Genomic DNA, 17,283 nt, shown 5'->3' with positions numbered 1-17,283 from the left:
TCTTACGATTTTCTTTCAAGTTACTGTATTTACATATTCCTTGCTTTTGTTCCTGCTCTTTATTTTCTTGACCTATTCCACAGATTTCGTGCAATCGCAATTTCATCGTCATGGAAAGAAAAGGTGAAACTTTTCAGTTATGGACGTATCAAAGAATCTACTGAATTTCTGAAAAAATTTCGACGAAGTAAAGAAGAGTCTGAGTTATGACTTTAAAATGACTTCATATATCCGGAATATCTTTTAGTGTTTTTATGTATATACAATATTTTCTTTTCTTTTTCGCACAGATTATAATAAAAGATATATATTTATGTCAAACTGTTTTATTTTAACCTAAAACTAAATTTAAAAAAAAATCTACCAAAATACACTGCACCGCAAAATTAATGCCGAATTTTAAATTTTGTAAGATTGCCCATATAATTTGCTTCAAATGACGATAGTGGATCTTGGAGTACCAATGGATTTTTTTAATCTCTCTTACAATTTTCTCACCAAATTAATAAAATCATACTTTTAAAAAAAAAGATTGATACAGAACTAATACATAATACCAATACTAAAGATAATTGAATTGAACATACCATGACAGTTCCTCTACCGTAACTAACGGTTCCAACCATGTTACACTGGGCATATCGCTCGCTAGGGCGTCGATCTAGTCTTTTTCGGCGGTAATCACTTAAAAGACAAAATCTTGACTTATCACAAAACAAGAAATTGCTTTATTTACGAGTTCTCCAGTTTAAATAATCTTAGGGAAAGTGAAGATGCTGCCTTCGATGGTCTGTGGTTAGAAGGGGACCAGTTGCAACACGATAGGAAGTAATTTTGCCTTTTACCGACATTCTTAGCACTTTATCTTGACTAATATGAAAATTATACTTATGGAAAAATACCTGCTGGAGTGAAGTGCTTATAACAAATCGAGTTCGTAACTGCTGCAATCGCAAAACTTGGTTGAACTTGCGACAAGCCTTCTTCCACAAGCGCTATGGCAACAGCATATCCCTCAGCTGATAAATTTCTATTTTCACGAATGTTTTGGTCCAATATGGATTGTAAGTATATGTAGAGAGTTAAAAACTTAATTTCCGTTATTGTCATGAGTCTCCTCATTGTCAGTGTCTTCTTCCTTACGCTCCACATGATCGATCTCATTATCGGACTTTTCATCGTCAGAGATACCATTCAAAATTGAATCTGGTTGGCGGTCTTCCTCTTTATCTACGTCTTCTAAAAGCACCTTAAAGTGTTCTCCTTTTCGTATTATACTTAATAATTTGATCACCCTGATCCAAAACACCATTTTCAAAAATTATACGCTATTAGAGGCCGAGGGATAGAACAGCTACTGTGCGTAGCAGAGATATAGGCTTTCTAGCAAAAAAAAACAAACAATAGCAAACTAAATTATTTATTTATTTTTTGCAATATAGCCAAACAGTATAAACCATTTACAGAACCAAAGGTTACAATAATGTTTTAACAATTTTTAAGATATAATAAAGACATACATAAATTAAAACTAAAATATTCTCCGCGACATCATAGTATAAACTATATTATAAACAATTTAAAAACAATTTATAGCAATAATCTTAAGTTTTCTATATAAAAATAAGCATCCACAAATTATAAACCCCAAACAAAATAAATACCCTTATACCTTAATCTCAAAGAGAGTAAGCAAAGTTTATTGGATCCAAAAATGCTCTTACAAATTCAGCACCAGAGCATACAAATAAATCACAATATTGCGAGACTCTATTAGCGTTAGTGCACATTATATACAGGGGTGAATATAAGAGTATATTCGTATTTGCCTCGGTACAGCAAAAGGTTTTAGTATTCCTAGAATTCAATCATGGTACACAAAAATTTACTTTATCTAGCAATTTAGAACAGTCAATATCCACACGCAGAATTCTATGCAACAACTGAGGCTTTATTTCTCCTGAATTCAAGTGGTTCCACGGAGAATCGAGTTAAAAGCAGATTATATGAAATACGCTGTAGAGGGTAAAAACCATCAACTTGAAAGGAGAGAAACTTTCGTTGAATTTTTTTCATCGAATTTTTATGAATTTCATAGTAAGGGCTCCATATAAGAGAAGCGTATTCAAGTTTAGAACGTACAAAGCTAAAAAATAATGTTTTTATTGCTTCTATGTATGTATTTCTTCTATGTATATCCTAAAAAAAACACATAATAAGCTACTCTAAATCATACTAGTCAACAGCGTATAAAAATGATTACACGGTACTATACATCATCACGCCAGTAGGTACAAGTAAGTAAAAAAGGAGTCTTAAACAAAGAGAAAAGGTAGCGACAATCCAACAAATTATGAAATAGAGTCAAAGTTATAATTCCAAGCACCTTTTATGAAATAAATTAGACTCACTGGTAATATGGGCAGTCTAAATATTCTGTTAATTAGTTTTTCTCTATTTAATCCTCTGAATCCAGCTCATAACTGCCCAAAAAAATGCACTATAAAAGGCCTGTCTTAAAAACTGAAATATTTTTGGTTTGAGAATCTCGCTAAAGAGACTGGATAATGAGAAATAGACCTTTATCCTCTTGTCTGCGTGATATCACTTCCGACAGGTATACTGCAGGTATATCTAGTAAGAAAACTCTGACTGGGCAATCGAGCCAAACTCAAATGGGAAAACTTTTTATTTAACGTCATAAATTTATTATAATAGATAGTAAATTAAATTTATGTTTAACCTGAGAAAAACAATATTAAAACAACGGCTGACTAAGAAATATAACTAAAAAATTAATTTATGAAGAAATAGCGCGTTCAAATTACAAAAGGTTTTAATTTGTCTAGTGATACAAGCAAGCTAAATTACCGGTGCACCAGATGTTACTTTTAAATGGTCAAAATGGTCATACAACAAAATTAAGGTTCTGTCTCATGGAACACCAAATTTATGTGAATTTAAAGATTTGTTACTGCGTTGTATAAAATAAACAATATTCATTATTCTTTTTTATAACAGCTTAGATACATTTAATACGATAAATGCTTGCATAAATGAAGCACAACTGAATCTACATTATTTTTAACATTTTCATAGTAAATGCTCGCCTTATAGCTTCTTCGTTGGTAATATTAACTTTTTTAAGCTCTTTTTCGGTACACAAAATGATCGATAGCACATAATAAGGACCAGTGTAGAGCGATCACAAATCGTTAGTTTTAATCTTATATTTTAAGCTTATTAACAATGATAGTAAAAATTAGTAGCAATAAACTTAATAGCAATTTTATTAACAAAAATTTTTAATAAAAAAAATAATAATATCGATTTCTGAGTATTTATTCTTGTTTTTTTTCCTCATATTTAATACTTATAAACTATTCTCTGGCTTTACTTATTTTTTTTTTCAGGATGGAAGACCAATTAAGGGTGGCAATGCTGTCGTTAGTAATGACGGAAACGTGACAACTAGCGTATTAGAATTTGTTCCTGACTGGAGTGACCACGGTTTAACTTTATCTTGTAAAGCTTCGAATCAACGAATACCATTCAGGTATGTCTTAATTATTAAAAAAAAAAATTTGTTAACGTAAGTTAAAAAATTCTTAAGAGCATTTATTAACATTTTTAAATAAAATATTTCTTTATGTAACAAGTTTGTAAAATGATCATCATCAAAAATGCAATAAATATTTAAATTAAATTGATGATTAGGTAACGACTCGCAAATGTAGTTATGAATATAAAATTTAAATAACAAAAAAATTGTTAGACTTAAATACAGTGACCGCCTAAAGTTCCACATAAATTCGATAAAAATTAGAGACATGACTTTTTGAGAAAACGCTCGGACCCGTCGACTTTTAATTTAAGTTGCGCATTATTTTAAATAAATTTTTGTATACAGGGCGGAACAAAAAACATATTACGTCAACGGTCATTTTTTTAAATAGAATGCTATATTTTTTATTGCATTTATGAAATATAGGCGAAATTCCAAGCAAGTTTCGTATAATACACCTTATCTCAAAGCTCAACTGTTTCCGAAATATTTACATTTTAATAACAAGAAAACAAATAAGTACGTCTATTTACAAATTAAGGTAAAATCGAGGTTAAAAATAATGTTATAAATACTGCCAATTGTTTCTATTTCCATGGTTGCACTTGTAAAGAATCTCTATTTTCGAATGTCACTGTCAGTTCGAAAATTAATAGTTTTTATCAGAATAAATTATGGCTAATTTAACGGAAACCCAACGAATTGAAATTTTAATAATTCTAGGGTACGGGAATCGAGTGCTCACGCAAAAAAAGTAAGTGAACTGTTTAATGCCAAATACCCAAACCATCCTATTTCTTAGTCAACAGTTAGTAGAATAGAGCACAAATTCATAACTTCAGGTCATGTTAGGGATTTGCCAAGATCAGGTCGTCCAAGAATTTCTGAAGAAACAAAATTAAACGTTCTGCTTTCCGTCGAAGACAATCCAAACAATGCAACTTCACAAATTTTAGTTGATAATAATATAGCCGGAACGTCAGTAAGACGCATCTTGAAAGCAAATGAATACCACCCTTATAAAATTAGACTAATACACGAATTAAATGAGGACGATCCTGATCGAACAAACCAATTTTACGAGCAAATGATGAACATTTGCAATAATAGCCGTCAGTTTGTGTTACGAGTTTTGTTTTCGGATGAAGCATTTTGTTTAAACGGGGTCGTAAATCGGCAAAATTGTCGGTACCTGTCAGTGTCAAATCCACGCTGGGCAACTGAGGCTGATACACAGTACTGTAAATCTATTAATGTTTGGCCTGTTATCGTGGAAAATAAAGTAATAGGGCCATACTTTTTCGAAGAAAACTTAACAGGACAACGCTATTTAAATTTTCTTTAAGAAGATCTTATTAGCTTTGGCTGCCCTATACCCAAACGAACAAGACCCTGCTGTCCCGACAGATAATTTGTAGTTTCAGCAATGCGTTGCACCGACATATTTCTTTCGAGATGTCCGTAATTACTTGGATACAGTGTTCCCCGGAAGATGGATAGGACGAAGAAGGCCAATAGTGTGGCCGGCCAGGTCACCAGAACTAAATCCCTATGACTATTTTCTATGGGGGTACCTGAAAAATAAAGTTTATATTGAGAAGCCAAACAAGGTAGAAGATTTTAAAAATAGAATTAGATATGAAATTAGACGTATATCACCCGAAATAATTGATAGTGTTTTACATGAGTTTGTAAACTGACTTGCTTTCTGTCAAGAAGTAAATGGGAATCAGTTTGAACACTTGATACATTAATAAGAGCTTTCACAGTTAATAACTGTAAAAGTACGTACTACTTGCCGATACGTACTTACTTGCCTTCTTGTTGGATAAATGTAAATATTTCTAAAAAAGTTGAGTTTTGAGATAAGTTATGTTATACGAAACTTTCTTGGAATTTCCCTATATTTCATAAATGCAATAAAAATACAGCATTCCATTTAAAAAAATGACCGTCGACGTCATATCTTTTTTTTTGTTCCATCCTGTATACAAAAATTTATGTGAAATAATGCGCAACTTAAAATAAAAATCGACGGGTCCAAGCGTTTTCTCAAAAAATCATGTCTCTAATGTTTATCGAATTTATGCGGAACTTTAGGCGGTCACTGTATATGATAATTTAATAATATTATATAGGTTACAAGTGCATTAAAAGATGCATTTACTTTTTTTTCACGGGTTTGACTGAATATACCCAACTCTTTGAAAAAATGGTTTTATACAAGATGAGTTTTTTAAAGTGTTCCAATGACTACAGAGGATATAAAAAACAGAATTAGTTCTGTTTGTTTATTAGTGGTGTTATGCTATAAATAATAGTCCGGCAAGACTAACCGGTTTACGGGGGCTATTTCTAGGGAGTTGAGTTTGTTCGACAGTCTTGATTTAAAAGTTCTAAACAACAAGAACAACTCCCTAGATCTGATAGGTTCTGTCAGGCAGAAACCCTGTTCAATGTAAATGTTAAAAAAAAAAGAACCTATCAGGCCGGCTTCCTGGGTTCTCTGTATGGTCAATTATCTCAGTCACACTCACTCACTCAGTAGTAAAATACCTTTATTTAATTTAAATAGGGTGTTTATTAAGGTTAACATCTTACTTGGTCAGAGACAATGAGTCAATTAAAGTTGTAAGGCAAACAAAATCTACATGGTAAGTAAATACAATTAAATATACATGATGGTATTAAAAATATATATATGTATATATATACATATATATAACCAAAACCCATACGTAGATCACTAATAAGCAAACCATAGTGCCTGGTAGAAGTACATATAGAAGTACAAATACGGGCGGAACGGACAAATAAATCGTAATAATTCGACACGCGGCGCCACTGGTGTCCGCTTTAGTAAACCGGTTGACCAATTCAATTGCCGTGAAATCTTCTCCATGCACAGCATATTGTAAACAATAACAAAGAATTAAAATTGTGATAATATTGATAGGGGTTCAATGAAAAATATTGGCGAATTCCATTGAGAGTCGAAGGCAATTGTAACTATGGTGGGTGTCTCAGTCAGCAGTCTCAGAAAAATTTAGAACAAAGTTATTTTTAAATATTTTAACCAAATGAATAAAAGTTAGGATTCTCCAGATCCCGTCCAAAGCGTAATTAATCCTGTAATAGTGGCACCAACAATATTACAGTAGCTACGAAACTCATTTCAAAAGAAAATAAGGGTTTCGAAGTGAAAGGCGGTGATTTTGAATAACTTCTTATTCTTTTCTGCATAGACAATAAATAATTAGAAATGAGGTGGTAAAAATTTGTTTTATTGTAGCTATATACTTAATCATAATTTTGTAACTCCTAGAGCCAATAATGCATTTTGCAAACATATTGACTTCACATTTGACGTAGATTCAATTTCTAAAGTAAAAAACTAATCCTTCTATTTAAAATAAGAAAGTGACCCTCCATGCCTGTTAGGGGGTAAACAGACAAATATCAGAAATATCATCAAAGATGCCTCTCTATATACTTATGACGTCACCAAAATGTAAAAAAAAATTTGCTGTGATTTTTTACATATAGCATTGTAACACTTTCAAAACTGACTCTGTATATTGTATACTGATTAAAACGAAAAACACATTTTAAGGATAATTAAACCTCATATACCGACGTTTAATATCTCTTTAAAAAATATTAAAGTTTTTAAACATGAATTTCTTAATCTAGTCTGCGAAGTTAATTAAAATCATACTTTCAAGGATATCTAGAAAAATTATTTTAATCGCTTACAATTTTTTTTCTAAGAGGGTACAAAGATTGGATATTAATACTTTTAAATGACATTCAATAATTTGATTTCATATTAACTTAATACGTGAAGTGAAGCTATTATTAAAGCTTTCTATTTGCTGCTGCCTACAAATCCATTTAATAGAAAAATAATTTGGAATAATTACTAACCAATTAATTAAAAATATAATTTAGAACTGAAATAAAATTTATAATTTTTTAATAAACAAAATTTACATTTAGAATTCTTAAAATACTACTTCATATTTCATAAATAATTAGAAATAAATTTTATCATTTTCTCTACATAATAAGACAGATTATATACTTGAGCAGCATAAAATTTTCTGTCCTATCAAAGAAAATTAAAAAAAAAAAACAAAAAATACTAAATTATTTTATACACTATTGGTATTAAAGATTTTACACTAAAATGTCAATAAAAGAATAAAAGTTAAAATATTTTCAGCATCAAAAAAAGCCGTAGACTAAGAGCACAATCCTTAAAAAAAATATTACTTTCCTACGAATTTTTGGGTATCTTAAAAGTGATTCTTATCAAAAAGAACAATATTATAATTAAGTTAAAATTATTAAAAGACATTTTTAAAAGTCTTTTATAGTAAAGTACTACACACATTTTATGTATAGGCTTATGTAATTTTAGAAAGGTGAGAATAATATATAAATTCAATATTTTAATGTGAATTATTAAATAAAAGTATTATTAAACCAAATTTCCTGTCTAACTCAACTAACATTGTATATAAATATTAAATTTAAATTTGATTAAATAGGATACTATGAATTTATCAGAAAATTGGAACTCGAACAAATAAAGTGATGTAAAACATTTATTTAAAATATAAAATAAGCATTTGAGTTGTTTCTTTTAAAGTAAATAAACTCTGGCCAGTGGTAATTGAAATCTGGATAAATATTAACTACAGGTTGAGAGTAATTTTAATTAAATATATTATATATTTTTATTACTTTTTAATATTATTCGCAGTGCATGCAAAAAATAGAATTTTTGTCAGTGCCAGTGTATTTGACGCATTTATTTTCGATTTTATACTATTTGAGTCGTATAAAATGCCACACACCTTCAAATTTAGAATATACAAATATGGGTTTTGCTTACAGCTTTTGTAATGGGAATGATACAGCTGCTGCCCACGAATGCCATTGACTATCCTCACACAGCAGAAATCCAGACAAAAACTTATTTATCGCAGTTTTTAACAATCTTTCTGAGATCGGAACTCTGCCCAGTTTTAATATAACGTCTGAACAAGCCACTCTACAAGGTTTAAAAGAAGTATAAAATATTCTGAATTTGATAGAAATAACATGTACAGCACCTACAAGCAGAATATTTTGTTAGGCGTTTGTAACTTAACCTAAACCCATGATAACATCAATAATACTTACAATCAAAAATCTACACGATTTGTGAAACTAATTTTTAACATAAGTTTTCGGTAAACGTGTGGTGTGGAATAATCGATAGTTACCTGACTACCTCACACATTTCAGAAAATTTTCTCGCAAAAGAGAATTACTTTTTTTGTGAAATAAGTTGAAAACATTAGTAGAAGAAGTTCGCGAGATAGAGCTCGCGCATATTTTTCTCGCCAGGTCGAGCAATATTGGGACGAAGAATTTCCAGGATCATCTCATAATCATAGTGGTCCTATTAGTTACACATAGATCTTTGTGGAGTTAGCTTAAAAATTAGTTGTATAAAGTGAAAGTCGACACTCGGGAAGCCCTAACTCGATATATTAGAAATGCAGCAGTCAACATTTTGTCAAAGAAAGACATAAACCATTTAGAAAAGAAACAATGATCCTTCGCAGATGAAATAGAATATGTTAAGAGGTTAATGGCTGTATTTTGGAACATTTGTTAAAAACATAACTATAAATAAAACCACGCTAATATAGAAAATTTTGTTTCTTTGTAATTATGCAATAATTTAAGACCACATAAAAAATTGATGTGTTTTTAAAAAATATATTTCTCGTGTACAAGACTTATCTGGACGACTTACCCTACATATTGTATTGCGCATGGTATATATTATATTGAAAGAAACTTATAAAATGAAAATCACAAGACATTCAGATGGCACTCGTCAAACGAAAATAAATTATTGTAAACAAAAATCTCACCACCAATTCGTTCTTACTCATGGAAAAAATCCAACTGACGCTGAACCTCAAAAAGAATTACTTTAATCACATCCAACAACATGTTTCTCCCTGACAAGATTAGATACTGTATTCACTTAAGGAGAAACTTTTTCAGGACAATCAATTCCTTCCTAAACAAACGCCAAGGCCAACGCATGCACACTAACGAAATTTGGCATGTGATACTCGATGATATTAGGATACTATCTGCACCTTTTTAACGATATCCAGCAATGATTCATGTTATTGTCGATAGTCCTAAGGACAGTTAGTCCTGCGCTCTTTCACAGATCTGTTTTCCTAGAGCCAGTGAACCAACCTATGATTAATTTTTCCCAGAAGTCGCTTGAAACATGCAGTAAGAAATTCAGCTAAAACCCTTATATCACGCATGATTAAAAAGATTATCAATAGAGCATCCATTTTGCCAGCAGCTTTTTTTACTACAAATCAAACAGCATAATTCAATATTTTAATAACATATTCAATTAAATAATCCAAAATTATCCAAAATCAATGAATTTAGGTATTCATTGGTACATTTAGAGTAATTAAGATTTGATCAATAAATCTGAAGTTATTTATTTTTTAGCTACCTACACTACCACTCAAAAGTATTTGCCCACCATGTATTCTTTTTAATATTTTAAATTAGATACAAAAATCTTATCTTTATACCTATATTCAGATTGTATCTCTTTTATAAATTACATATATGCTTAAATAGCATACCTATCAACCATAGTTGAGTTCGTTGAAAAACACTGGGTATTTAAAAATAGTCTTGCAAATAACAAACAATGTAGTGAAAATATGCACTTTTTCTAAAAAAGTAATCTGTTTACAGCTCGTTTCCGATGAAATTTGAAACATTTAAAGGTGTTTAGTCTTCAAGAACTGATTTTGTGTAACATTGGTAAATAATTTCGCTTGCTTATTGACGATTATCACCGTTTCTTTGCTGGTTTTTCAACATTCTTAAAAATGGCTAAAACAAAAGAGTTATCGGTAGAAACAAAAGGTATTATCATTGGACTTCATAAGGCTGGAAAGATTAACCGTCAAATTTCGACGGATTTGGAAATTCCAAGGCGGACTGTCGATTATAATGTTAGGAAATTCCCCAGACAAGGGACTATTAGCAACAAACCTCGATCGGGAAGGCCAAAGCCAACAAGTTGAAAGGAGGATTTAAATATTATAATTACAAGCAAACGCAATAGACGCCTTACCGCCCCTGAAATCACAGCAAAAATCAACAGGGAGCGTAAAAAAGCGGTCCGTGTTTCGACAGTAAAACGGCGACTTTATAATGCTGGTCTTAAAGGACGTTTAGCTGTATCAAAACCGCTACTGAAGAATGTTAATAAGAAAAAAAGACTTGAGTGGGCCCAGTCACACAAAGAATGGACCATTGATGACTGGAAGAAAGTTCTCTGGAGTGACGAGTCGAAATTCGAGGTTTTTGGAACGAAGAGGCGAGTTTTTATTCGGCGTTATGCCAATGAAAGGGTCGCTGAGAACTGTACGGTGGCCCCAGTTAATCACGGTGGTGGTTCGGTGATGGTGTGGGGTTGTTTCGAAGGATCTGCAGTGGGCAATCTAATTAAAATAGAGGGAATTCTTCGAAAAGAGGGTTACAAAACAATTTTAAGTGACAATGTACTTCCTTCTGGTACTCGAATAATTGGGGAAAACTTCATCTTTTAACATCACAATGACCCCAAGCTCACATCGAAATTATGCAAGCAATATTTAGGTCAATTACAAAGGCAACATCTTCTGAGAGTTATGGTATGGCCCCCACAATCACCGGACCTCAATCCTATCGAATTACTGTGGGATGAACTGGATAGACAAGTGCGAAAATCATGCCCCACATCAAAAGAAGACTTGTGGAGGATCATCCAAGAAGAGTGGCACAAGATACCTCAGGAAACTTTGGACAAGTTAATTAGAAGACTACAGAAACTCTGTGAAGCTGTTATTAAAAATCGAGGCGGACATGTAGATGAATCCAAAATTTGATTTTCTTAAATTTAATTAATTGAAAAATTTATTGTTTATATTCATTTTGTTATAAATATACCGTTTCATAAGAATAACTGATGGGTTTATTAATTTTAGTTATAACTTTAAGACAGTCGTATGTGGGCAAATACTTTTGAGCGGTAGTGTAAGTGACGCGACGCGACGTATTGAAGTATTTTTCAAACATACTATATTCTAAAATTTACAAGAAGATCAAATATTCAGCAGTTCAAATTATTTTACTTGCATAAATAAAACTATAGATAATTTTTTTCTCTTTTTTATTGCTTAATATTTTAATTTGTATAAAGTTAATATAACCCCTAAAACTATATTTATATACCACGTTTTACACTTTTCGCTTCATTAAAGGTGTAACTACATTTTCAGTACTGGGATTTTCTTCTTATTAAGAAAGTTAATAAGACAAGCGTCTTTACTTTGTGCTTTCCCGTAGCCAGAACCTATTGTATTTTTCTTATTTTCCTTATTTAATTTTGTGCCCTTTGTATTGTTTGTTTAGTAAGTTTCAGATTCTCAATTTCCTTTTACGTGAGGCGATAACAAGAACTTTTTAAGATTCTGACAGGTCTTTATTAAATTTCGTTTATCCCCTGCTAAAGAAATTTCCTATTTATGTTTCAGTGAAATTCAACGAATCTGGATGCTAAAGGTTCTTTATCCTCCGAAAGTCAACATGACTCTTGGACACGGACTTAACAGGGAAAGCATTCATGAGGGAGCTGATGTTTACTTCGAATGCCACTTAATTGCAAACCCTTGGGTAAGTTTCTAAGATCAATTTAAAACTAATTATAAAATTATGTTGTTTCGTCAACTTAAGTTGTGCTTTAGTGTGGAAAATACAATTTGCTCTTGGTAAGATATATTTATTTAGGAAAAAAGGATATTAAGAGAAAGCGACTATTAAAAGAGATTTACGAACTTCTAATTAAATTTATAATTGGAAGGTTTATTTTCCTATTTCAGTTTCACAATTTTAATCAGTTTTTGTTTTAAAATCATGTAATAAATCCTCTGAGTGTGGTTTTAAATTTAATTTAAGTAACCACATTTTCTTTTGGGAGCAACCCACCGCTTCCACTTTTGCCGACAGCTAGGTAAATCAGCTAAAAGTGCAACTTCCACGACCCTTAAAAGTTCTAATAGGAATTTCAAAATTCTTTTTACTTAAATCACCGTTGCTTGCTAAACTGAATACCAATATCGCCCGCTTTATCCTTAAAGATTAATTGCCTAAAGGTTTTCTTTGGTTTTTTTTTGCTTTAAACCAGTTTTAAAAAAATATGAAATAGCGATGTTTAATATATTTTTTTAACGGCTGAAAGACTTATTGCTAATTATTAGTTCTGTTTTAAAATTAAAATAATTTATTTTCTATTAATAAAAAATAAAAATAATAAATGTGAAAGATGATTCTTTAAATTCCCTTAAAACAAAAAGTTTAAAAAAAAGTGTCTAAAACGCCTTTGTTAACTAGATAAAAGGTGTTAAGCTTAATTAAAAAAATATTTTTCGTGAATATCTTAAATATTGTTTATCCAGTAATTTTATTGATATTTGGCAAAGTTATTTATTTTAATACAATAAGATTTAAGTCTTAGTATAATTAATTTTTTTTTTCCTTATTGGCTTCCTAAGCCGTACCTAAATCAATATTCTTGAGGATTTTTTTACTGTTTTTTGAGAAAAATTATCAAAAATGCAGTTTTTTGTCCATTAAATTTTGTTTGTATATTTCTTAGTTAAACAAAAAAATTAATGCTCTTTATTTTAAATCCCTAAATCACACAAAAATATTAGAAGTTTATTTCCAAATAAATGTAGTTAGGTACACAGGGTGTTACATGGGTATATGTACAATAAATTTGACAGATGATTTAAAATACATGGTGCTAAACTTAAATAAAAAAAATGTTTTTTCGAGAATATCTTAAATATCCTTTATCCAATAATTTGTAATATTGTTATTTGGCGAAGTTATTTATACTATATCGCTGGGAATATTGTTGGGTTTAGGGCTCAATGAAATAAAAGTCAAAGCCTATTCAAATTTGCTGATGTTTCGCAAAATATACTTACATCTTCGGCGCACTAAAATACAATAACAATAATAATTAAGATAACAGAAAAAAAAGTGTCTGTATAGTTACAAAAATTAAATATAATTGAAATTAAAATAAATAAAACTGATTTTCCTAATTTTAATACAACCAACGTTAGAGACACACTTATGATACAAACGAGAGAAAAAAAACGGATACTACAATTACGGATACTACAAAAAACGGATATTACAATAATGAGAGAAAAAAATGCGTACAATTCAATATGTTGGAGTCAAAAGAAAAATGAATTGAAATGAACATTTATAAAGAAAACTTTTTTAGGTACGTGACATTAGACAATACAAGGATATATACAATTCTCTTAAAATATAATTAATCGCAGTAAAATATTTTAATTCTTTTATGTGTAAATAGTGCATTATATACCAACACACTTCTTATCAGTAGATAGTTGTTGTTTATTTGTTTTTTTTTTAATAAGATGGTGTTATTCCAGCTGCATTGAGGAGTTTTCGCAACGTCAATATTTGTTATAGTTTGTATATTATATTAAAATAGGCAGAATTAGGGCGGTCTATATCGGTCCAATGATTTTTTCTTATGTGAATCATTTCTGAAATAATTCTTTTTTTGTAGTTCATTTGTTGGTCTGGTCGAGCATCAATTTTTTGGTAATTTTTGTATTCTCAAATTCTGTCTTTTAAGTATCACGAGGTTTGTCCTATGTAGCATTTATCACATGGAATCTGATAAATTATATCTGATTGTAATGAGTTTTTTGTTTTCGCTTTTAACTTTGAGAAATACTTAGTTTTTATGGTGTTGCATAATGTTTGGGTTACCGTTATTTGTTTGTTATTAAAAGTTGAATTAAAACTTAATTTAATTAAATTTTAAATTGAATTTAAATTTCTTGATGGTCATTTTTAGTTTTTCTGTTAGTCCTACGGTAAAGTGCAAAATATTTTCTTACCGTTTATGGCTAGTTATTGTCTACTGCTTACGCTAGTAGTTAGGTTTGTAGAGTATTTTTTTTATTAGTGAGAGTGGGTAATTGTTGTCTAAAAGCATTTTCTTAATGTATTCTAAATTTGAATTGTAAAAGTGTTCAGATTCTTGTGCAATTTTATCCTTTAAAGGATGTAAAAAAATAACTAATGTATGGCTCTGAACATGTATTACCTGTTGCTTACGTAAAACTTTTTTTTGCAGCTTATCGAAATTTAAACTATTGGAACTTCGTTTAGTCAAAACCCCTAAATTATATAGCTTATCCGAATTTAACTATTTGCACCATGCTTGTATGAGCCTTATGCCTTCAGTTAGTTATGAAGTTAGACAAAAGTAATGCTAAGGTTCATATTCTCTTTAACCTTCCGGAGCTCGCGCTAAGTATTTTGGAAAGGACGCTCGCATACGGACTCAGAGTCCGCAGCCTTCAAATGTGCATATTTCTAAAAATTATTGGCAATAAAAGTTAATTTTTATTTATTTTAAGATTTTATTCATCAAATACATTAATTTTGGCATTTAAACAAAACTTATTGCTACAAAAAAAAATTAAAATAAACATTTAACAACACATAAAAACTTTCTAGTAATTAAAAATAAAAATGTGTTTCATTCTGAGCGGCATTCATGACAAATAACAAGTGAATGCTCTAAACAAACACATTTGTGGCATTCAACACAAAAAAAACGAGAAGGTCTATTTTTTTTTATCGCAGTATGAGCAACGTCCACGTTGTCCTGCTGGTAGGGGCTCAGGTGTAGGTGTTTCCAGTCCGAAAAGTTCTTTTATTCTCAACTGCGTAGCCTTAGGAATAGTTTGCGTCATTCGACGGCGAATATAGCCCTCCACTAATTGAAATGACAAAGATCGCAAAAACTTTCTTCGTCGTATACTTTCATTATTATTCATTGAATGAACAACAAAAGAGTTTATTCCCGTTACATTGAGTAACGAAGAGAACACAACCAAGGGCCATCTTCTTGTATTACGTGCAGAATTATAAGACCCACATAGCTTGTCCACACAGTCAATACCTCTTTTAGATGAGTTGTAGTCCAACATCTTATCTGGTTTTCCAGTAGAAGCATCTATTTTATCGTCAAAATGCATACTTGATAAAAGCAGCACGTTTTTTTTCTTTTTTTGGTGTATATGATACTAAAGTACAGTTATGACGAAAGGCGAACATGGACGATAAAAGTGGACGACCCAAAGGATTCGAAAATTCAGGTGGCAATTCCCTTTTGTTTTTTCTTACTGTACCTAATAAAGTTAGCTTGTAATCGGACTGAAGGGAATTGAGTAGCTCTATACTGGTAAACCAGTTGTCAACTGTAATATTACGACAGGTTCCTTTTATTGACTGGCACAATCTCTGCACCACTGCAGTGGAAGAATTACTCGCTTGGAATGGACCCTCAGGCTGTTTTCCTATGTAAACCTCCATGTTGCAGGTGTAGAAAGTCTTGGCGTCTACCATAGCAAATATTTTTAGCCCATATTTAATGGGTTTGCTAGGTATATACTGCCTAAAGTTGCAACGCCCCCGAAATGCTTTTAGCTTTTCTTCTATTGTTAGCCATTCAAAAGGTGTATAGGCTGAATCAAAGTTACCAACAACTGTATCAAACATTGTCCGGATGGCGGCTAGCTTGTGAGTCTGTTTTTGTTCGTCTCTATTTGCCAAATCATCAAAACGTAAATGATCTAGCAGAAATCGAAATCGACATTGGGACATCGTTAGTCGAAAAAGCTCGATGCCAGTACCATTCTGTGTCCATATTTCCTCAATATTAAGTCGATTAGATTTCAATACCCCAGATAAATAAAGCAATCCAATCAGTGCTGGTATTTCTAATATGTCCGTGTCTTTTGCATTTCTTTCACGTTGGTAATTGCCTCTACTCATGGCAGTATGTCTGTTTGTATTTTCGACTATCGAATTCAGTACTTCGTCTGTAAAAAAAAGCTTCCAAATATCAATTTCTCTTTTTAGGTCTTTCGCAGGTCTTTTTACCCCTAGAAGATGCTTTATCAAGTTCTCCGCCCTGGTTTTCACATTTCTTTTCGTCATATATTTGGCTCACTCAGTTCCATCTTTGCCAATAAACACAGGGTAATTTCCCCTAGCGACTTCATCAGTGGCTTCCGTCTCCGAAGTTTCTTGTTCGGTATCACTATCCAAATCTTGCCTTTCTAAATTGTCTTCTTCTCCATCATCTTCTTGGTCCTCAAAATCACTCTTTGGCTCCTCATCATCTTCTTCCAAACATTCTTGCATGAGCTTTTGCAAACGAGCCTCCTCTCGACTCCAGGAGCACGCCATCTATAAAAGTGTACAAATAATAATAATCTATCTTAAATTTTATTAATAAAAGCTAACACTCACCATTGCACAACAAGTTTAACAAAAAAAAAACACATAAAAATATTTAAATTGAACGCTCGCGCGCGGACTCACAGTCCGCAGTGGCTATAATTTGACAATAAACGCACACATCAACGTACAAATAAGCACTGACTGTAGGAGAACCCGGGATAGAAAGATACTTAATATTACAGCGCTGCGGGTTGTCAATTGTCGAAATAAACGACAAAATAAAATAGTTGCGGAGTAAGTCCACGCGCGAG

General features: G+C 31.4%; 1 protein-coding gene across 1 annotated transcript in view; it reads left to right on the top strand.

The window, feature by feature from the left end:
* The window catches only part of LOC126735622 (nephrin-like), a 1,136,035-nt gene that overhangs the window by 354,186 nt on the left and 764,566 nt on the right, over positions 1-17,283 (top strand). Inside the window, exons 5-6 of the mRNA XM_050439679.1 lie at positions 3,414-3,556; positions 12,196-12,334. Of these exons, the coding sequence (XP_050295636.1) occupies positions 3,414-3,556; positions 12,196-12,334 (282 nt within the window). The remainder of the gene's footprint in view (positions 1-3,413; positions 3,557-12,195; positions 12,335-17,283) is intronic.

This window comes from Anthonomus grandis, chromosome 4 (genome assembly GCF_022605725.1).
Source record: "Anthonomus grandis grandis chromosome 4, icAntGran1.3, whole genome shotgun sequence".
In the NCBI taxonomy this organism is placed as follows: domain Eukaryota; kingdom Metazoa; phylum Arthropoda; class Insecta; order Coleoptera; family Curculionidae; genus Anthonomus; species Anthonomus grandis.
This window is presented reverse-complemented; position numbering and strand designations above follow the sequence as displayed.